Raw genomic sequence first — 23,140 nt, 5'->3', positions numbered from 1 at the left:
GGCAAACTGGCAGCCACAGCATGCAGCAACAGACATATTATGCTGATTTCTGAGTGAAGCCATTGTTTTTGGGAAAAATATTTAGCCCTCAAAGAGTTAATATGTGTAATGACATCACTGACATGTTCTACAACTGTATGATTGCCCGTGCGATTTTCTATGCTGTAGTGTACTGAGCCGGTAACATCACTTCAATGAGGCCCAATGAATCAACAAGCTAGTTATGAAAGCAGGCTCAGTTATGGGATGCAAACTGGATCTGCTGGAGAAGTACAGTAGTAGCAGAGGAGAGAATGAAGACAATCTGATGGTCTTTATGGACAATTATTTACTTCCTCCCTGTAATATACTAACTTGAACTACAGTACTTTTACTAGATAGATAGATAGATAGATAGATAGATAGATAGATAGATAGATAGATAGATAGATACATACATACATACATACATACATACATACATACATACATACATACATAAATTAAAAAGAAAGAACTCTTCTGACTTAGCAGCCCCAGTCACAGTGTGGTCTTATGCAGAAGTATTTCTGTTGGTATAAGAGGCCGCATAGCGTTTCTTGACACACATCTGATGAATTATTCGTTGCCTGAAAGCCTTCAGTGTTGCTGTATCACAGAGAGGATGTGTAACATTATTCATAATGGCCCTCAGTTTGTAAAAGTGTGCTTTTCTATCAACTTCTTACATAAAATCAGAACATATCTTTACTGCCAAGCTTACCTAACAGCAAATACAACTGAAGAGCCATCCATTTTCTAACCTACCTGGCAACACTGTGATAAAGGGTATTGCCTTGCAACTCTGTATTCAAATCCTTATTTAACATGAAAGTTACATAAGCAAGGGTTGGGCAGAATGTTATGCCTTAGGACACCTTGTTCCTTTAACTCTATCATGGCTGATGTCGACTTTTGTCAAAAGGAGGAGTTGACGATGGTAATCAACTGTAAACTATGACAATACCAACCATTACGTTTTAGTTGGACTCTCGTTGCTAAAAAGAAAGTTAGATTCATTGGTTTGACCGATATTCCCTGCACTCTAGTGAGTAGTAAGGTGCACAAAACGGCAAAAATGGCTCCTTTGCGACGATCTCCAGGGGGTCCAGAGTGTGTCCTATAACCTTGTTTTCCTTTTAAATTAGCTTGTTGATTCAGTGGACCTCTCTTACAGTAATGTTACCAGCCCAGCACACCACAGTGTTGAAAATTGCACTGGTCTACACAGAGTTATAGAAGATGTGAAGGATGTCACTTCCCATATTAAAGAAACAGTGTCCAAAGAAAAAAGAGCCTGCTTTATGCTTTCTTATGTAGCTTCTCAGTGTTTTTAGATCAGTCCAAACTGTCCTTAATGTGGACCCCAAGTAATGGTAGGAGTGGACTACCTCTACATCCACTCCCTGAATAGTGACTGGACATAAAGGCTCTTTGGTGTGGCAATAATCAATAACCAGTTCCTTGGTTTTGCTGATTTTACATGTAGACAATTCTCTTTGAATCAAGAAACCAAGTTTTCCACTTGACTCCTCTGTCTCACGCCCTTCACAAATACAATCCGAGAAACAATCTGGGAAATTCTGCAAGTGTCTGAGGTGCACAGAGCGAAGAGAAAAGTAGACAGGACTGTTCCATGTGGTGTTCCAGTGTTGCTTACACAGTCCTTGAGTCTCACAACCTGTGCTCTGCCTGACAAACAGTCCATTATCCAGGACTGATACTGAATACACTAGAAAATTTGTAAAACATAATCCACACAGTGCTGCCAGCTTTGTTCAGGTGAGAGTAAACCTTATGGAGCAGATTGATAATTGCATCCTCCACTCCAATATTTGTCCGACAGGCAAATTGCATTGGGTTCAGGTGGATGAATTACTTAAGAAAAGTGTGCCAAGTAACGCTATTCAACAAAACATTTATTTATATAGCACATTTTCATACAAACAGTAGCTCAAAGTGCGTATTCAGACTCCTTTATATCTGCGTTAACATGCATTGGTAACGGCTGACTCGGACTGCTCTCTTTTTTTTCCTTCTTTTTTTTGTAATTCTTGTGTGTTTGAGGGGGGCTGTTGTTTTGTATAACATTTCTTGAGCTTCTGTAAAAAACTACATTTCCCCCGGGACAAATAAAGGTCTGTCATTCTATTTACTATTAGGACAATATGCTAGAAGAGCAATATGGCAGTCTGTGGTAAGGTTTATGTATAGCAAAGACAGCTTCTCTTAGATTTTTAAAGGGGTAAACACATTTATACTGTATCAGAATGCATCCCCCCAAAATTAAAGTGTCATTCACTGCAGTACTTTACAAGCAAAAAAATGAGTGAAAGTGTCACTGAAAGATAGTGTTCCTTCATTTGTCTATATTTGCAAGTCAAATATCAAACTTGCCAGTTAAATACAGTACTAGACAAAAGAAACCCGGCTATTATAAATGTACTGTATATTTAGAAATAAATCTTGGTAAACTTTTAACTGTGTGTCTATTTTTTCATAATTTCGTCTTTGAATACTGTATATAAATATGTTTAATCAATAAATGTTACACTATAAAGCACAGTGAACATTATGGTGCAGTATTCAGAGTCAGTTTAACAAAAAGGATGAAATGAAAGAATAAATAAAATTCATTTAACTATGAAGTCAAATAGAATGTAGAATATAACTGAAATGACAAATTCTTAATGTAATACTTGAATTAAAATTACAACATTACAACACAACAACACTACAAGCAAAAACCTTGAAAACAAGCAAAAGGTTAACTGGCTCTAACTATACTAAGAATCAATATATGTCACATAATGTTACCAAATCCACTTAATCCAATTCAGAGTTGTGTGGAAAATCCATTTAACAAATCATCTGAGCAGTACAGAAAAACAAAAGCTGCAGTTAGCCACGTCCATGCAGATAAAAGGCTCACTGTCTTTTGGAATAAACAAAGTTACAACTCAGCTGACCTATGCCAACCAGCAGCCCACTGTCTATTGAGTATTTAACAACATGAGGCACAGCATGTTTAACTCTATACTGTAACTGTAGTATGGCATGATAATCCATCCATTTTCCAAACCCTCTTATGCAGAGCAGGGTCATAGGGAAGCTGAAGCCTATCCCAGTAGAACCAGGCACAAGACAGAAACAGTCAGTGGATGAGGAGTGCCAGTCCATTACAGATGTGCTTCATTACACTATATCTATAAGAGTTAACCATTAGGTTTCCTAACCACTCTGATGTTTAATTCTGTGGCCATGCTTGGCACACTACTTTGGTTACTCTAGAAGTGGCACCGAGTGTCAAAAAAGAAAAACAATTTTTGGAGAATCAACTGATAAATAACAACAGTTTATATATTTTATAGTCCAGAATACAAGGATGTGTGATGTTCAAATGCATCAAAAACAATACTAAATAATAAATAATGTCTACCACACAGCTCTATCTTTAACATCCTTCTCCCAATATACCCATCATCTCTCCTCTGCACATATCCAAACCAACACAATCTCGCCTCTCTGACTTTGTCTCTCAACCGTCCAACTTGAGCTGACCCTCTAATGTCCTCATTTCTAATCCTATTCATCCTTGTCACACCCAATGCAAATCTTACCATCTTTAACTTTGCCACCTCCAGCTCTGTCTCCTGCTTTCTGGTCAGTGCCACCGTCTCCAACCCATATAACATAGCTGGTCTCACTGCCGTCCTGTAGACCTTCCCTTTCACTCTTGCTGATACCCGTCTGTCATAAATTACTCCTGACACTCTTCTCCACCCATTCCACTCTGCCTGCACTCTCTTCTTCACTTCTCTTCCACAATCGCCATTACTCTGTACTGTTGATCCTAAGTATTTAACCTCATCCACCTTCGCCAACTCTACTCCTTTCATCCTCACCATTCCACTGACCTCCCTCTTATTCACACACATGTATTCTGTCTTAGTGGTCCTACTGACCTTCATTCCTCTCCTCTCTAGAGCATATCTCCACCTCTCCAGGGTCTCCTCAACCTGCTCCCTACTATCGCTGCAGATCACAATGTCATCAACAAACATCACAGTCCACAGTGACTCCTGTCTAATCGCGTCTGTCAACCTGTCCATCACCATTGCAAATAAGAAAGGGCTCAGAGCCGATCCCTGATGTAATCCCACCTCCACCTTGAATGCGTCTGTCACTCCTACTGCAGTTTTCACCACTGTCACACTTCCCTCGTACATATCCTGTACAACTCTTAAATACTTCTCTGCAACTCCCAACTTCTTCATATAATACCACAGCTCCTCTCGAGGCCCCCTTTTATAGGTTTTCAAATGTCTACCACACTGGTATTCAAGAAAAAATCATAAATAAACCTTTTTGCAACATAAATGGCACCACTGAAGTTAAGTGCAAGAATCCACTCTGCCAATTGCACAGATATACACTATGTGTTAAATGAACTACAGCGCCCTGTAATGTAATAAACCTGCATAGAATGACATAAATGTGCTGAATAAAACCATTAGACAGAAATGTTATTGAATATATTGAGTTTGTGAAGAACAGGGCATGTGAGAAAAGCAATTCCACGACAGTCCCTTATAGTTTTTTCACATACTTTAAGGCAGAAAAATAATTATTCAAGTCATTTAAGGAAAACTGAGAGAGAAGTAGTAGTTAAAATAAAGATATACCTAAAATAATAAGAACATTATCTGAAAGGTCATCTTGTTTGTTTTCTATAAAAACCAAAAGTAATACAATCTGTAGAATAACTATCAAAGTAAGAATTGTTTTAAATTAGATTAGAATGAACTTCATTTGTCCCCGGGGGAAATTTGGCTTTTTAAATAAATAAATAGACAAATAAATATACATTCACGCACACTATAGTCTGAACACAACAACTAGAAATGAAGAAAATAAAAAAGAAAGAAAACCGCCTGACTCGGCTGTCCCAGTGAAGCATTACGCAGACATATTGCTGTTGGTTTAAAGGACCCCTATCACGTTTCTTGACACACTTTTGCTGAAAGATTTGTTAGCAGAAAGTCCTTAGTGTTACTGTGCCAGAGACAGGACATGCAGCATTGTTCATAAGCTTTATTTTAATTCAATCCTTTGCTAAAAATCTCTAGGGGGTCTACAGTGTATTCCATAACTGAGGCTGCCCTTATAATTAGCTTGACGATTAGGTGGGCCTCATTTGAAGTGATGTTACCAGCCCAGCACACCACGGCAGAGGAACCTGTGCACTGGCCATCAAAGCTATAGAAGATGTGAAGGATGTCACCATCCTCATTAAAGGGATGCACTTGTTGAAACAAGTACAAAAGAAAAATAAACAATCAGTTCCTTCAATATCATTACAAAATTCAGTTATTGTAATCAAAACCAAATTGGTCTTAAAATTTCCATAAAGGTTTATATATCATTTTAAAAATAATTTTCGTTAGAATTTGCATAAATAAGAAACTTTACATGTTTAGTTTTTAAATGATGCATACAAAATGTTCTCTGGACAACAGTGGGACATTTCTTAATAGTATTTGTATAAGTTGAATATAATAGGTTGTTAAAAGAATGACATCTCAGTTTATTTGAAAGAACACTACTGTTCCAGTCAAGTGCTTGAATTAATGAGGAACAATGGAAAATTAGTACTGCAGAATTTGAAAAATACCACTACAGGTATGTACCATTCTTAAAACTGTAAATGGGATGGCCTTAAAAATCAAATTATGATTTTTTTTGACTAACATTAAATGTATATTTTTGAATGGAAATTTTGAAAAAGCAAAAAAGCTTAAGTAGTGGCTCTGTGGCTAACGATCAGTGCTGGTATCTGGAAAGCTGCCAGTTCAAATCCTGTTCCTGCCAGAAGGGATCCTACTGTGTTGGGTGCTTAACCTGAACATTCCCTCAGGGGTTGCTGTACAGTGGTCTGACTCCCAAAGGTCATGCGAAAAGACAATTTCCCCTCAAAAAAACTCCCTGTATTGTCCGGTGTTAAATTGTGAACATGTAAACTGTTTCCAGTATAGTAATGCTTGCTGGTGAAAACAAGACCATTTTAAAGGTAACTTGTGTATATTATAGTTTGTGTATATTAAAGTCACAAAGTAAAAGAAAACGAATACCTTTTCACTAGTACAGTAATATGATGCCAAAGGTATTGCTAGTTAAAAGGACTCCAATCACTTCATCTTACTACTTGTGTGATCTTACAGCTTGTAGACCACCACATTTAAAATCTTTGATTAATTTGGTGTTTACCAGTCCCGTATCGTGTCAAGGTTTTCATAAAACGTACCATAATTGCTGAAAACATCAGTTGATGATTAATTAATCGAGTTTGCATCACTTGTTTGCATTTCTTTGCTCGGTGCCTTGTAGCCTCAGTCGCGTTCCCAGGTTCGTCAAGTAGGCTACCTGATCTCTGCGTGGCTCCCACAGTTAAACGCACCCTTAATGGTTTTCCTTCCGAGATTTGCAACGCACTGTGTAATAGAGCTCCTTATCACCCGATGCCGTGTTGCAGGTTCAAGTCAAGTTTATCATCAGTTGCGTGCTATAAATAAGAGTTACGAAACGACACCCCGAATACAACTTTAGAGATCATGTTTGAACTGAGTTAAATGGCCAGGTTAATGGACATTCAACTCTCCATTTCACAAGTCCAAGCGAATATGACACGTGTACTGTACTTGGGATTTATATACGACTGCAAACGAAGCTGTAGCAATATTTCCGTCCATTTTCTGTACCCGCATTAAGTAGCAACAATCGCAGGGGTAGAAAGCAGCGCAGGACGGGCTGTCCGCTGCAGGCTACATTCACATCGGCCCAGTTCAAAGTCGCCAATGAACTTCACACACATCTAAAAGAACACCTGCGCCAACGGAAGGAGCAGCTAGCGGCACAAGGAAAGGAACTTGCTGTCTATAGGATGACTACAGCTTGGCTTGGCCATATTAGTAAACATTGTTTTACCTTAGGAGTTTACCTAATAACCGAATGATCTTCTCTTTATCCTATTCAAAAGGTAACGTGTCCGCTCCCGTACATACGGGTACAGAAGATTGGGAGATGAGTTTCTTTCGGTTTCGTTTTTAGGGTATTCACCCGGATTGAAAATTCTGCTGTTAGAAAAATATTTATTACTTAGTCTTGTACCACGAGTGTCTTGTCCGCTTGTGATCGTGAAACTTAAATTTGTGCAAATTAGATTAGTTTCTAATTTATTTTGTCGTATGTACTTGTATTTGAAAGTTTCTATAACTCGTTATAATAACCCTTTGTATGCATTATATGGTACCGCCACACAGGACATTTGCATTTGATAACTGAAACGGAACCCATGAAAATATAGAGCGCATAGGCTAATGACGATGTGGCTCGTTGGTACTCTTTTGGTAATCATAGGCTACCGTAGTTACCCTGCGAAGGGACCAAGTACAAAATGGTAATAACGAGAAAACGTCTGTTGCTTTTTGTCAAACCTTGTCCAACCACAATAATTCGTTTTTTAAACTCTGTTTCTCCAGGAGATCCAGTGACAATTTCAGCAATGCTGAAAGCAGTACCAAACTTCCGCTATAAAGTTTACTTTTTAAAAATGCGGTTATTGTACAGTTTTTAGAACAGCCCTAATTGCGAACCTGTTGTAGGTTAGCCTTTTTTCTTTACCATAAAATGTTTTCTTTTTGGTGTATCTATCTATTATATAGTGCATTACATATCTATCTATCTACAGTGGTGTGAAAAACTATTTGCCCCCTTCCTGATTTCTTATTCTTTTGCATGTTTGTCACACAAAATGTTTCTGATCATCAAACACATTTAACCATTAGTCAAATATAACACAAGTAAACACAAAATGCAGTTTTTAAATGATGGTTTTATTATTTAGGGAGAAAAAAAATCCAAACCTACATGGCCCTGTGTGAAAAAGTAATTGCCCCTTGTTAAAAATAACCTAACTGTGGTGTATCACACCTGAGTTCAATTTCGTAGCCACCCCCAGGCCTGATTACTGCCACACCTGTTTCAATCAAGAAATCACTTAAATAGGAGCTGCCTGACACAGAGAAGTAGACCAAAAGCACCTCAAAAGCTAGACATCATGCCAAGATCCAAAGAAATTCAGGAACAAATGAGAAGAGAAGTAACTGAGATCTGGTAAAGGTTATAAAGCCATTTCTAAAGCTTTGGGACTCCAGCGAACCACAGTGAGAGCCATTATCCACAAATGGCAAAAACATGGAACAGTGGTGAACCTTCCCAGGAGTGGCCGGCCGACCAAAATTACCCCAAGAGCGCAGAGACGACTCATCCGAGAGGTCACAAAAGACCCCAGGACAACGTCTAAAGAACTGCAGGCCTCACTTGCCTCAATTAAGGTCAGTGTTCATGACTCCACCATAAGAAAGAGACTGGGCAAAACGGCCTGCATGGCAGATTTCTAAGACGCAAACCACTGTTAAGCAAAAAAAACATTAGGGCTCGTCTGAATTTTGCTAAGAAACATCTCAATGATTGCCAAGACTTTTGGGAAAATACCTTGTGGACTGATGAGACAAAAGTTGAACTTTTTGGAAGGCAAATGTCCCGTTACATCTGGTGTAAAAGGAACACAGCATTTAAGAAAAAGAACATCATACCAACAGTAAAATATGGTGGTGGTAGTGTGATGGTCTGGGGTTGTTTTGCTGCTTCAGGACCTGGAAGGCTTGCTGTGATAGATGGAGCCATGAATTCTACTGTCTACCAAAAAATCCTGAAGGAGAATGTCCACCCATCTGTTCGTCAACTCAAGCTGAAGCGATCTTGGGTGCTGCAACAGGACAATGACCCAAAACACACCAGCAAATCCACCTCTGAATGGCTGAAGAAAAACAAAATTAAGACTTTGGAGTGGCCTAGTCAAAGTCCTGACCTGAATCCAATTGAGATGCTATGGCATGACCTTAAAAAGGCGGTTCATGCTAGAAAACCCTCAAATAAAGCTGAATTACAACAATTCTGCAAAAATGAGTGGGCCAAAATTCCTCCAGAGCGCTGTAAAAGACTCATTGCAAGTTATCGCAAACGCTTGATTGCAGTTATTGCTGCTAAGGGTGGCCCAACCAGTTATTAGGTTCAGGGGGCAATTACTTTTTCACACAGGGCCATGTAGGTTTGGATTTTTTTTTCTCCCTAAATAATAAAAACCATCATTTAAAAACTGCATTTTGTGTTTACTTGTGCTATATTTGACTAATGGTTAAATGTGTTTGATGATCAGAAATATTTTGTGTGACAAACATGCAAAAGAATAAGAAATCAGGAAGGGGGCAAATAGTTTTTCACACCACTGTATCTATCTCCATCTATCTATCATTTTATATAGTGCCTTTTCTATCTCTTATATAGTGCCATTCATATCTATGTATCTACTATCATATAGTGAATTTTCTATTTTATAGTGCCATTCATATCTCTCTCTCTATCTATCAATATGTCATATAGTGTATTTTCTATTTTATAGTGCCCTTCATATCTGTCTGAGATATGAGGCTGCCTTCTGCTGTTATACACCTAAAATCTGGAATAGCCTGCCAATAGGAATTCGCCAGGCTAATACAGTGGAATACTTTAAAAAAACTGCTGAAAACATTACTTTAACATGGCTTTCTCATAACTTCACTTTAATTTAATCCTGATACTCTGTATGTTCAATTCATTATAATAACTATTCATGGTGGCTCTAAAATCCGTACTAACCCCTACTCTCTCTTCTGTTTTTTTTCCGGTTTGTTTGTGGCGGCGGCCTGCGCCACCACCATCTACTCAAAGCATCACGATGCTCCAACTTTGATGGACTAAAAGCCAGAAGCCTGCATGACCATCATCATCAAGTCCTTCCATGAGAACCCTAAATCCAAAGAGGACTGTTTCATTTATGTTAGGTATAATGCCCAGAGGGGACTGAGCAGTCTAATGGTCTGGAATCCCTACAGATCTCTAAAACTGTGAGTGCTAATTATTGTATCACTATGTTCCTCACCCAGAAAATGTAAAATGTATGTGTTATATGGGTTGGAGACGGTGGCACTGACCAGAAAGCAGGAGACAGAGCTGGAGGTAGCAGAGTTAAAGATGCTAAGATTTGCACTGGGCATGACGAGGATGGATAGTATTAGAAATGAGGACATTAGAGGGTCAGCTCAAGTTGGACGGTTAGAAGACAAAGTCAGAGAGGCGAGATTGCGTTGGTTTGGTCATGTGCAGAGGAGAGATGCTTGGTATATTGGGAAAAGGATGTTAAGGATAAACCTGCCAGGCAAGAGGAAAAGAGAACGGCCTAAGAGAAAGTTTATGGATGTGGTGAGAGAGGACATACAGGTGATGACAGGGGTGCGACAGAGCAAGATGTAGAGGACAGGAAGATATGGAAGAAGATGATCAGCTGTGGCAACCCCTAACGGGAGTAGCCGAGAAAAAAAGAAGATGCTCCTCACCCAGAAAATGTATGCTTCCTATGTAAATAAATAATCAACAGTTTAGAAACTAATATTTCTTTGCATTTTCTTGATGGAGTTTCTGACATTTTATTTATTTGTTATAAAGGCTTGTTTACAGTGAATGCTAAATAAAACTGACAATCTTAAAAGACAGTTGCTACTGTAGGTCCAGCGTCCCTTGCATGTGCATATGCTCAATATGATGTGACTTCTTTAAAACAATATTAAAAAGATCCATGCTAACAAACTGTACCCAAAAAATGACATGGTTAGTTTCAACTATTTCTCAACCTTTCTGGTCTCGCAAATGCATTTCTTCCCATGCAAGCATTCCCTTTGGAGAAATGAGCAAATTCCCTGATGGTTTAAGTGTAATTGAGCACAATCATCAGAGCAGCAGTGGGAAAATGTGCGATCATTGGAACTGCCACCAAATTACGACCCACCATGAGCCACTTCTGTTATAAATAATAGCAACTTGCGACCCACCAGCAGCAGCCCATGGTGATTCAGAGACACCATTCTAAATTATTACTGTGCATATAACAGGTTGGAGTGACACAGTGGCGCTGTGAATATGCTGCTGCCTTGCAACAAGGAGACAGTGGTTCGTGTACCAGGTGATCCCTGCATGGAGTTTTCATGTTCTCCTCATGTGCATGTGTTGGTTTCCTCTAGATGCTCCAGTTTTCACTTGAAGTTCAAAGATGTGTCAGTTAGGTGAATTGGTCCTAGTGTGTGTGTGTGTGCGTGTGAGTGTGTGTATGTTCAGTCTGTGATGGACTGGCATCATGTACAGAGATTATTTCTGTCTTGTGCCAGATGCTTGCTGAGATAACCTCCAACTTCTCCACGACCCTGAATAGTTAGGTTAAAAAATGGATTGATGGCTCAGTGGATAAAACAGTTTGTATTTCATTGCTTTATCTAATGTTAGGATATCTTGTAGTTAAAATGTTACAGTAACAGATTTTACAATTAGAGATAATGAATCTCCGTAAAAAATTTAATGCCCAAGAAAACTAACGAGATAGATAGTTTGTTTTTAGAACCTTCGTATTTTTAAGTGACTTAACACTGAATACAATCCCTATTTATTCTTTTTAAATAAACAGTGAAAATCCCCATCCATTATTTAAACCTACTTTTTTCAGGAGCGAGTCACAGGGAGCTGAACTCTGTCTTGGCTCAGTAGTCACAAGGCCAGAGGTTACCCTACACACTACACTAGTACATCACTAAGAAGAGTTACAGACAAATTCACATTTCGACCAATTAGTGTGTTTCACAGATAAGAACATAAGAAATTTGACAAACAGGAGGAGACAATTCAGTCCATGAAGCTCATTTGTTTAACAAACAGCTAAGCTATCCCGATATCTCATCCAGATTCTTCTTAAAGGTTGCCAAGGTTTCTGCTTCAACTCCGTGTTTCAGTAGATTGTTCCTGAGTCGAACAACTCTTCGTGTAAAGAAGTTTTTCCTGGCTTCAGTCTTACATGTACTTCCCCTTAATTTCCACTTTGTCCTCAAGTATGTGATTCTCCCTTAAGATGAAAGAATGTTGATACATCTACAGTACTTCATCAGTGCCTTTGAGGATTTTAAATACCTGGATTAGGTCACCACACAGTCTTACCTGCTTGAGATGAAACTGGTGTAATTTGGCATAGTCAGCAGGATTGTGGTAACCACTGTGGATATTCACACAGAAGGCGCTCTAACTGATAATTTAGCCAGAGACCAAAGCTCCTGGAGTTGCTGCAGCGTTGCCTTGAACTGGACAGTTCATTCAGCCAGTCTTCCATTTGCTTAACCTGCTTTTTTCTTTTCAGTACCTACCCAAGCAGTATCTGGTACAAATCAGAAAACTGTTATAAACAACACCAGTCCAAAATAGACTTGCCAATTAAATGTATACTCCACCCAGAAATTATTCATTTGATATGTTACTTACCCTTTGTTGTGATTGGGAAACGTTTTGAATCTCATGTTTTCTTGGAGAACGGAAATAAAAACATTTATGGTATAATACAAGCCAGTGGTGACCCATGCTGCATAATAGAAAACCATGTGGAGAACATCCAATAGAAAAAAAGCTTGCGTTACTTGTGTGGTATAATCTATATGTCAGTTATCTAGTTGTGTGCTCACATCATACAAAACACATGCATTTGTTTTTTCTTAAATATTGTTGAACAGACTCTCAGAAAAATTAACACATATCATAAACAGGAAAGATAATTTACATGAGATTCAGCTTTTGAACTGAAGGTTTCACCTCTCCCCCTAATTTACTGGTCAAGAGTCCTATAATATTTGGATGTAGTATTCCTGTAATCAAATATGAAAATCTTCCCAGACTCTAGACTTTGTATATTTCATACAAATTGTCCGATTTATTGTTACAGTATATTTTCCGGTGAGACCAAACTGGACTACAAGAAAGAAAGCTATAATTACCTTTCCCAAAGCTTCTTATTATGATTTTGCACAAGCAAAATACTACAATCTACTCCTCCCAGGTGAGATTTGTCCCCTTCCACCTGAATCCAACTCGTCTGGATGAGGCAAAGCGCCTCCTTTTATCTGATACCCGGGAGTACTTCTAGTGACAGGGCATGGCCTATAGGAAGCACATCTGGGTCATGTGGAAGCCCTACAAAGTAAGGACCACGGATCCCTGCAGCACCCCTCTGGCGGAACCCATGGAAACCAACAAGGCTGCCCCATTGGACTACAGCTCCCAGTATACCTTGTGGATACTTGTACTGGTAGCGCTGCCCAGGGATGCTGCCACCTAACATGTTGTGGGACCATGTAGCCCTGACAGGTTGTTGCCCCCTGTACTTGCATCATATTGCCCACCCTGTTGGGTATTGTTCCTTGGTCCATCCCTCCAGGGAAACCAGAGTTCCGACTTTCACATTGATATCTTATGTCTGTCTCCTGGCTGAGGTAGGACGATCCTTGCCTTCCTTTTTATATTTCTAAAGGGGTGGCCTCCTGTCCAGAAAATAAATCTTGCCTCACCCGGGCTGGGACATCTGCCTATGTGAGCTATCCATCACAAGCTTTAATATTGGAAAATTTAGACATTAAGGAAACTAGAATCCAGCGAAAGGTGTTGAAAAATGAATTACACTTTCTTGAGCAATTGTGCTTCAATATATATTAAACATCTTTCAAAAAAAAATTAAATAACTAAAGCATGTTATTTAGCTTTATGTATTATGAGCAAAGCAAAACACATGTTTATTAAAATGGGCACAGTGGTGACAAATGTAAGACCAATTTTCAATCATGTTCATTGTATATGGCAGCGCTTATGTGTCTTTCATTGTGTGTTTTGGTGTCTTTGTTCAATAGTCGTCTTGTGGATGCAGGACATTTTCCTGATTTATATAGAAAGACTAGGGGGTTCGCCCCCTGCTCGTGTCGCTCGCCAACCCTCCCCCGGCCCGCGCTACGTGCCAGCCATTTCACATATCTGCCGCTTGCATTGTGAAAAGGGGGGCTTTATGTACCCCAAGGAGATGTGGTTGCTCCTCTGAAACCCCCTCTTAAAAGGTGATACAATGGGAAAAAAATAGGGTTTTTTTATCTCCTCTTTACTCAGTCAGCTGCTGCTGCCATGCTGCATGATCTCCATCTTGCACTGCACTTTGAACATTTAAAAGCCTGTACAGCAGCTGTCCTACTCTTTGTCTTTTATTTCCGGCCCCAGGCGTAGTTAAATCTCTTGGCACAAAGTCTCATCTTGCGGGACATGAGTTCTTGATATTTTTTAGTTTATAATTTAAAAACAGAATAAGAATCTGAAAAATCTGAAAAACAACATCACATTAAAGTTCGATAAATTCTGAAAAGAATAATACCAAACATATACTGTATATGTAGGTTTTAAAATAAGCCTGAAGCGTGACACAAAACATGACATAAAAAGTCACATAAAGTCATTGCACAAAATCGTTGCACTTTTAGGCTTAGGATTTTATATATATAGAGTAGATAAATTTCTGTCTCTGCATTCCAAAAAAAGATATGACCATGCTGGAGAGACTCCAGAGAAGAATATGGGTATGAACTATAAATTGTTAACAGATCATGGATTACATCAGCGTTTCTCAACCTTTAAGTATGTGTGTCCCAAGTTTTCATAACAGTTTTAATCGCGCCCCTCTAACATTTTTTTGAAAGGAGCCCACTAATACCAATTTGTTCTTTTTTAATTAATGATATATCATAGATGCATATTTTATTATACCTACTTAACTTTCATCGACATTTATCTAACTCTATATTTATTTTTCTAGTATCAAAATGTAGTTTAAGTTAATTTGTTTTGGTTTCAACAGACGCATTTTTCATATTTTCGATTCTTGTTTTCTTTTTTTCACATCTTTGCGTCCCCCTATTTTTTACTTCGTGGGGGCCCGCCCCACAGTTTGAGAACCACTGGACTACATTATATTACTTTGGGGATCTTCAAATCTTGACTCAATGGTATTTTACAAAGGTTATGTAAATAAGGATTGTCAAGATACAGTGCCAACAAAAAGTATTCACTCCTTGGAAGTTTTCACATTTTATTATCACAACATTGAATTACAGTGGATTTCATTTTAGTTGACTCCTTTAGAGGTCCTGTGGGTCTCTTGGTGGCCTCTTTCACTACTGTAAGTATCTGCAGTATCTGCTTATTAATATATAATGAAATGTATAGACAATTGTTTGTGGTAATAACACACTTTACAATTACAAAACAGCAGTTCTTGTGTCTGAATAACACTAATAGTTGCTCTAATTTATATTACTGTACTCCAATCATACTCATTCTTAAGAAAAGGCAGGCAGTGTAGCATAGTGGTTAAGCCTGCAAACTCTGAGATTGTGGGTTCAAATCCTACTATTGACACCATGTGACCCTACGCAAGTCACTTCACCTGCCTGTGCTCCGAATAGAAAAATAAATTAAATGTAGTTAATTGTATCTCAAATGTTGTATGTCACCTTGGATAATGGCATCAGTCCAACAAAAAGTGAAAAATATGAAGTCTTAAAGGAGATTAAAACAAGAGTAGCAAGAAATCTCACATCCTTTTCAAACCAAATTCTCATTTTTGACTCATTTTACCTCAGTTGTATCTTATGTTTACGTATTATCTAAAGCTAATTCTTCTAAGGAATTTTAGCAGAAATATCTGTGACAGAGTTGATTCTTAAATAAACTAAAAACGAGAATCTCCTTAAGTCTAATGAGCTGTCAAAGAGCAGTAAAATGTTCCTATAAGAATGAGATTTTGAGAATGTGCTGTTTAATTAGCTGGCATCCCATTCAGACTTCAGCTTCCCATAATTCATTAACAGGAAAAGCGGGCTAAAAAATATGGATGTATGGATGGGACATTAAATAAATTAGATACTGTATCATAATGGATATGGGGATAACATGGCATTGAGGTGAGCATCACTGGCTGTACTTTTAGATGCAAGGCAAATGTTTAGAAAGACCCTTAAAGTAAAATATGAATATTGAGGAGAATAAGTTACACATGAAAACTGGCTTTATGATTTCTTTAGGCAGCAAATAAAAACACTAAAGTTTAAGATGAGCAGTACAAGCAGACCAAAAATATAAGTACGGTTATAAGTTAGGAAATATTAGTTAATGGAAAGTCTGAAAAAATATTTTTGTAAATTGTCTAAGCACCATTACTAATTTACTTGAATACTGAGGTACTAGTTTGAGAGGCACATCACAACATACTTATTTAACCATTAAAAACACCCAATTATACCAAACCAGCCACAATTATGTACAAATTCAAAATGAAAAACACCAAGGTTGTCTTTCAGAAATCTATACTCACTGATTAAACATTACAAGTTGACAATTACCCAAACTCCACTTTAAAAATATTTTGCTTGAGCACAAAGAGTTCCACCATTTGACACCATGATGTACCGCATTAAATAGAGGTAAACTATACAAAGTCAGACACTCAAGTCTCACAAGAAAGCATGCCTTTTCACCTTTCAGGGTGTGTCTCTGTCAAGTTAATTGTACTTTTGTAAAGGAAAGCAAATTAAGGCAGGTAGAATCAACAGTTCAGTAGAGACAGAATTATGGGGTGTTACAATGCAACCTTTCCAAACACTTTTGAGTCCTGTAGATTGTATATTTTTACCAGAAATTCCTCCAGGTGACATCTTAAAAAGCACAAATTGATTTCATGTGTGTGTGTCAGCTGCCTATTTCTTCTTTTCCATTCTTTAGGCCATTAAAATCACATAATATTCTTTAACAACCAGGTCCTCAGAGTCTCAAGATTTCTTTCCAGCCATCTTATGTTTTTCTCAATATTCTCCAGGCAAATCTGTGTAGCTCTAAGTTGGGAAGAGTGTTCTTTTATAGATTCGAAAAACATTTTCACCTGAAAAAAATTCAAAAAAGATATAATTATATAAAAGTATTTCCTCTTTTGAGAAGTACATAATTAACATACATACATTAATTTTGAAACTCTTTTAATCTAATTTAGTGTCAACTGTCCTGGAGGCAGAGAGCACCAGACCTTTGCAAGTCACGTAAGTGCCATGCTGGGGCCAATTTAGAGTCACCACATTACCGAATCTCTGGGGAGGTGGGAAGAGTGGCAGAGGAAAAGTTATACAGACATGGAGAGAACATGCAAACTCCAAACAGATACTGTAACTGGGGCACAGGAGCGCAGACCTAAGGGACTAGAACAGTGCACCATGTTGCTACTCAGAATTATTTCAAAAATTAAAAAAAACGAACAATATTTGTTGAATTATTTAACATCTTTTTTAGAATTACTAATTACTAAACGTGTGTTCAATTACTCAGCATTATTATATGAAAATATGTAGAGTCTACTGTTAGATGAAGTCTATGTTGTCTAATGTAGTCTGGTGATCATTTTCATTCTACCTTTAATAAGTGTGGCATAGTAGCTGAGGCATAGAACCCCAAGCCATAAGGTTGTTGGTTCAGTTCCAGCCACAGAATTTCTATGTGGTTTGCACAAGTCACTCAACTACTGTAAAAGTACATGCAAAAAATTGTAAGTCACTTTGGAATAAAATGATGCTAAACTATTCAAGTCTGCTCCATAATATTTAGTCTTTGTTTTACAAGAATAATTCTTCACCATAGTGAGGATTCTCCTGTCATCAGCAGTGGAGGTCTTCCTTGGCCTATCAGTCCCTTTGTGATTACTGAGCTCACCAGTGCCTTCTTTATTCTTAATGATATTCCAGACAGTTGATTTTGGTCATCCTAAGGTTTTTCCAATCTCTCTAATGGTTGTATTCTTGTTTCTCAGCCTCATAATGGCTTCTTTGACTTTCATTGGCACAGTTCTTGTCCTTGTGTTGAACAATGGTAACTACAGACTCCAAAGGTAGTCTTATGCCTGCACTAATGAAGCAATGAAATAAACCTGAGAAATCACAAATACATGTGACACCAATTGTCCCAAACATTATGGTGCCCGGAAATAGGAGGACCATGTTTAAAAAGTGTTGTCATTTCTACATGTTGTGGTCAAAATGTATGCAAATACCCTTAACTGAAAGTCTGCAATGTACACTTTAATCACATCTGAATTGCTTGATTTGTATTTTTAAACTGTGAAGTAGAGGGATAAATCAGGGGACAATGTGTCTTTGTCATAAACATTATGCAGGGCACTGCAAGTACGGTTGAATCCATTAGAGGGCAGTAAAGGATCACTAAAGTATAAAGAAGTTAAGTGCAGCGACAGCTTCTGACTTTGCAATTATGTGTGTTGGTGGTTGGAGTGCTTCTTCCCTTTCATTTAGCATTTTTGTTAAGACAATACCTCATGTTTTTCAGTTACTAGATGGCTATGATTAATGAATAGTATGGTAGCCAGAAGTGACACAACTGATATAGTCTCTTTACACATTACTCTCTTTATCATAAAGTAACTGTTTGAATGCCATGCCTTAAAAGAAATATGATAACATAGGACAAAGACTGAATGGTACTAATTTACTCCACTCTACTATTATATAGATTTTTTTTTTCTTAAGTTAAATTTAAGCTGGTTGAGAGTTTTTTATACAGAAGCTTGAGAGGAGAAGCAGGCCTTCTAACTTATTTAAATTTTCATTATCTGGTTTATTATTAAGAAAAAAACACTTCAGCCCCAAAGGAATCAAATCTGAAACAACTGCTCTAACAGCTACTGTAGGATTGACCAACCACAGTACAGGAGGGTGCAGTTGCAGCTACTCACTGTAATCAAACTCACAATGAGAAGACGATTCCTATCAATTATTCCACTTCTGCTTCAATTGATGTTCTTGTTTGCAGGTAATTCCAGTTGGCCTAAAATCTGTCATGGAAATCTAGAAAAGTGTGTATGGCTGTGGTATACTTTTATACACCCCCGTGACCCTGTAGTTAGAATATAGTGGGTTGGATAATGGATGGATGGATGGAGTGTATTTTTAGACAACTCATTTAATGTCATATTTTGTTTGTTTTAATTATTTCGAAAAATATTAGGCACCTAATATGTTAGTAGCCATTACATTGTAGCAATCATTTGAGGAGTGTATGACCTATAAAAAGAAAAAGTGATAAAGTTTAAAATTAATGTTAGTAAACTTACTTCCAGTTCAGGGTTGTTGAATGCAGAGCCCACCGAAGCAGCATTGGCACCAGACCATTGTTTGGCACATTCACAATGGGATGTACCCAGAAATAAAACCACATAGACATTGGCAGAATGGAAACAGAACAGACACTGTGCAAGATGTTGGTTCTGTGAGACCTGTGACACCCCACCTGTTGATATTGTAGCCTGAGCTACTGTAATTAGGCCGATTGGTCATAGGTGGCCATGTAGCTGAATTCATTGTGCTGAGATGAGGCTCATACTGGTGTTTTCTTTTTTTGTTTTTAAAGATTAGCCTTTAGTGTGAGAGAAACTGTGCTGTCTTATTACATGAGTGACCAGAAGGTTTTCACTCACTACTAGCTTATGTTACTATATACAATAACACAATATTGATATATAGAAAGAGTTTTATTTTTAATTTTTAAGTGTTACCCACAACACTCTCCAACAGTTGATGAGTATAAATTACACCAAAAATTAAGATCTTCATGCTTTCAGTCAACAATTTAAATGCCTGATTTAATTTGTTAACAAGGCACATATATTTTTACTTCATAAAAAATAACATCTGTTTTTTACTAGTAAACATTGTCTTATTTAATTTGCTAACATGAATATTTTTACTTTCTGTTTCTCATTGCTGGTGATATGTTAATATTAAAAAATGACCACTTATTAACAGATGGCATATCTACAGATTTTGGAGTATATGGCAGTATATGCATACAATATAATATATACTGTGTATACAGTAATCCCTCCTCGATCGCGGGGGTTGCGTTCCAGACCCTCCCCGTGATAGGTGAAAATCCGCAAAGTAGAAACCATATGTTTGTATGGTTATTTTTATATATTTTAAGCCCTTATAAACTCTCCCACCCTGTTAACATTATTAGAGCCCTCTAGACATGAAATAACACCCTTTAGTCAAACATTTAAACTGTGCTCCGTTACAAGACAGAGATGACAGTTCTTTTTCACAATTAAAAGAATGCAAACATATCTTATCTTCAAAGGAGCGCCGTCATAAAGGAGCGTGTCAGGAGCAGAGAATGTCAGAGAGAGCGCTAGCTAAGAAGAGCCAACAATCAAAAAATTAATACGTGCTTTTAAGTATACAGAAGCACCGCGATAAAGCGGCATTTTGTAGAGGAGCGTCCGTGTCCTCTGTGCAAACAGCCCCTCTGCTCACACCCCCTCCGTCAGGCAGAGAGAGTGAGAAGCAAATAAGCACCGCGCGGGAAGCATATCTTATAGCATTGAGGAGTTTTAGTTAATATGTAATACATGCTCTGATTGGGTAGCTTCTAAGCCAACCGCCAATAGCATCCCTTGTATACTTACATTTAAAATCCGCGATAGAGTGAAGCCGCGAAAGTCGAAGCGTGATATAGCGAGGGATTACTGTATATATATGTATGTAAATATATATATATAAAATATACGTATGTATATTATATATATTGCTTCACTCGCAAACCCCCCCAGCTTGCGTTACGTACTGGCCACTTCGCATCTCTGCCGTTTGTGTTGTGAAGAGGAGGGCTGAACGCACCCCAAGGAGACACGGTCGCTCCTCTAAAACCCCCTCTTAAATGGTGAAACAATGGAAAAACAGGTTTTTTTTACCTCCTCTTTGCTCGATCAGCTGCTGGCGTGCTGCTGCTGCCGTACCGTGTGATTTGCATCTCACACAGTGCTACAAACATTTAAAAGCCTGTACAGTAGCTGTCCTACTCTTTGTCTTTTATTTTGGGCCCCAGGTGTGGTGAAATCTCTTGGCACAAAGTCTTGTCTTGTGGGACTGAGTTCTTGATATTTCTTAGTTTATAATTTAAAAACGGAATAAGAATCTGAAATCTAACAACATCATATTAAAGTTAGATAAATTCTGAAAAGAATGATACCAAACATATACTGTATATGTAGGTTTTAAAATAAGCCAGATTTAAAGCATGACAAAAAATTGTGACATACAAACGTGACATAAAATTGTTGCACAAAATTGTTGCACTTTTAGGCTTAGGATTTTATATATAGAGTATATATATATATATATATATATATATATATATATATATATATATATATATATATTTTCTAATTTTATAAAAAAATCCTGTGACAAGACAAGACTTTTTAGCCTGGGATGAGATGTGACTTTTTCAGAGAGATACTTTCACGTCCCACGAGACAAGACTTTATGCCAAGAGATTTAACCACGCCTGGGGCCGGAAATAAAAGACAAACAGTAGATGACAAAATAGAATGTCGTAAAGAATTCAAAAACGTTGCCGTGATACACATGCAGAGCAGTTAGAGATAATGAAAGTACTAAAATTCAAAAGTCTCAAAAATTGATAGTAAAGATCGCATTAGCGCTAACAAACTGAAATTATTACTCAGTGAAATAACGGAACAGCGAAAAGAGATTAAATATATTGTTCAGATTTGAACTTTAAGTCAGAGACTTGTAGATCATCTAATTCGTGTTGCCATCCGGGATAAGTACTGTTTCTTCCCAATGAAAAGGCATATCCGTGAGAATTAAAAGATTTCTTGTTTGGCGAAAGTGAAATCCACATATGCAAGTGGCAGAGATGCAAAGTGGCTAGCGCGCAGCGCAGGCCGGGGGGGTTGGCGAGCAAAGCAAGCAGTGGGTGAAGCCCCCTAGTATGTGTGTGTGTGTGTATATATATATATACAGTATATTACATATATACAGTATATATATAATGTACGTACAGTATAATATGCCATAATATTCTCAAATCCACTTAATCCAGTTTAGTTGTGCAGACCCAGAGCCTATCCTGGCAGCATTTGAGAGAGAGATGTGAACCAGACCTGGACCAGAGGGCAAGTCCATTGCATGCAACAAACCCTTATGAGGTCAATTTAGACTTATTTGTCACCTTTACATGCACATATACAATTTTTTTTTCAGTCTTAGAAGCAATCAAAACCATTTAAAAATTTTTCAGAACAGTGAAGCACAGCTAGCAAAGGATGTTTTCTTAAATTATGAGGGAAGCTTTACAAGACTATTAGAAGAATCGTGTACTGCAATGAACTTTACAGTAAAGGGTAGTTTATGAAAAAGTTGTGCATTATTAGGACAATAATTAAAGCCTTTGAAAAATCTTACTTAAAGTTATTTTACACTTTGTTTTAAATATCCATTGTTATTTATCTGTCAGCTTCAAGAAACATAATGTATCTGATATTCATTTTGTACCTCATTCAGGTCTTCTTTAGATGAAAAGTGAGATGTAGTTCCTACAATGATGGTTCTTATAGAAAAAGAGCCCAGCTCAAATCTGTAATGTATAAGAAAAAATTACATTTCATTCCCCATTATAATGAAACTGAACAAGCAGTGCATACACATTTACAAGGCACAGTTGATATGAAAATTAAAAATATAAACTTTATTTATCTGAATTGAAGTAAGATGGATCAGAAGATATATGCAGGAATAGAATAATTAAAAAATATATTTATTATTCAATATTATAAAACAGTAATTTATGATTAGGAAGTAAAAATTAAAAGAAAAAGCAACCTAAATAGTCCATGAAAGAAAATGAATCCATCAATTAATTTTTAAACCATGTGTCTAAAGTCATTAAAGAAGCGCTATCTCTGTTTTATTTTAATGATGAATCATTGTGAGCCTGGAATGCTGGTGACTTCAATCTTGGGGACCTTTTGAAGGAGCAGACCTCTACCAGCATGTGGCATATTCTGTTTGTGGAGACAACAAGCCGGACCTGCCCTATTCAAATGTGAATTCCTTTAAGTGTAAACCTATGGCACCACTGGGAAGATCTGATCACATCTTACTGCCGCCTATAAGACCGTTACCTATCTATCTATCTATCTATCTATCTATCTATCTATCTATCTATCTATCTATCTATCTATCTATCTATCTATCTATCTATC

At 37.6% G+C, this 23,140-nt stretch overlaps 2 protein-coding genes and 1 long non-coding RNA gene across 7 annotated transcripts in view; 1 reads left to right on the top strand and 2 right to left on the bottom strand.

Moving 5' to 3' along the window:
• LOC120532401 (endoplasmic reticulum aminopeptidase 2-like) overlaps window positions 1–7,332 on the bottom strand; it is a 70,905-nt gene extending 63,573 nt beyond the window's left edge. For 3 of the 5 annotated variants that reach the window (XM_039758353.1, XM_039758357.1, XM_039758358.1), the window contains exon 1: window positions 7,003–7,332. The gene's annotated coding sequence lies outside the window, so the exon portion shown is untranslated. Of the gene's footprint in view, window positions 1–6,322; window positions 6,889–7,002 lie in introns of those variants that run through there. The other 2 variants (XM_039758355.1, XM_039758354.1) reach the window with 2 other exon arrangements.
• A 2,657-nt stretch (window positions 7,333–9,989) lies between these two features.
• LOC120532400 overlaps window positions 9,990–23,140 on the top strand; it is a 28,726-nt gene continuing 15,575 nt past the window's right edge. Inside the window, exon 1 of the long non-coding RNA XR_005634287.1 lies at window positions 9,990–10,022. This is a non-coding gene — a long non-coding RNA (uncharacterized LOC120532400). The remainder of the gene's footprint in view (window positions 10,023–23,140) is intronic.
• The window catches only part of erap2 (endoplasmic reticulum aminopeptidase 2), an 83,223-nt gene continuing 75,172 nt past the window's right edge, over window positions 15,090–23,140 (bottom strand). The window contains exons 18-19 of the mRNA XM_039758352.1: window positions 22,431–22,512; window positions 15,090–16,951 (exon numbers count right to left, since the gene is read on the bottom strand). Coding sequence (XP_039614286.1) covers window positions 16,805–16,951; window positions 22,431–22,512 — 229 coding nt within the window. The 3' untranslated portion in view covers window positions 15,090–16,804. The remainder of the gene's footprint in view (window positions 16,952–22,430; window positions 22,513–23,140) is intronic.

This window comes from Polypterus senegalus, chromosome 7 (assembly GCF_016835505.1).
Source record: "Polypterus senegalus isolate Bchr_013 chromosome 7, ASM1683550v1, whole genome shotgun sequence".
NCBI lineage: Eukaryota > Metazoa > Chordata > Cladistia > Polypteriformes > Polypteridae > Polypterus > Polypterus senegalus.
The sequence above is the reverse complement of the archived record's forward strand: the minus strand, read 5'-3'. Positions and strand labels throughout refer to the sequence as shown.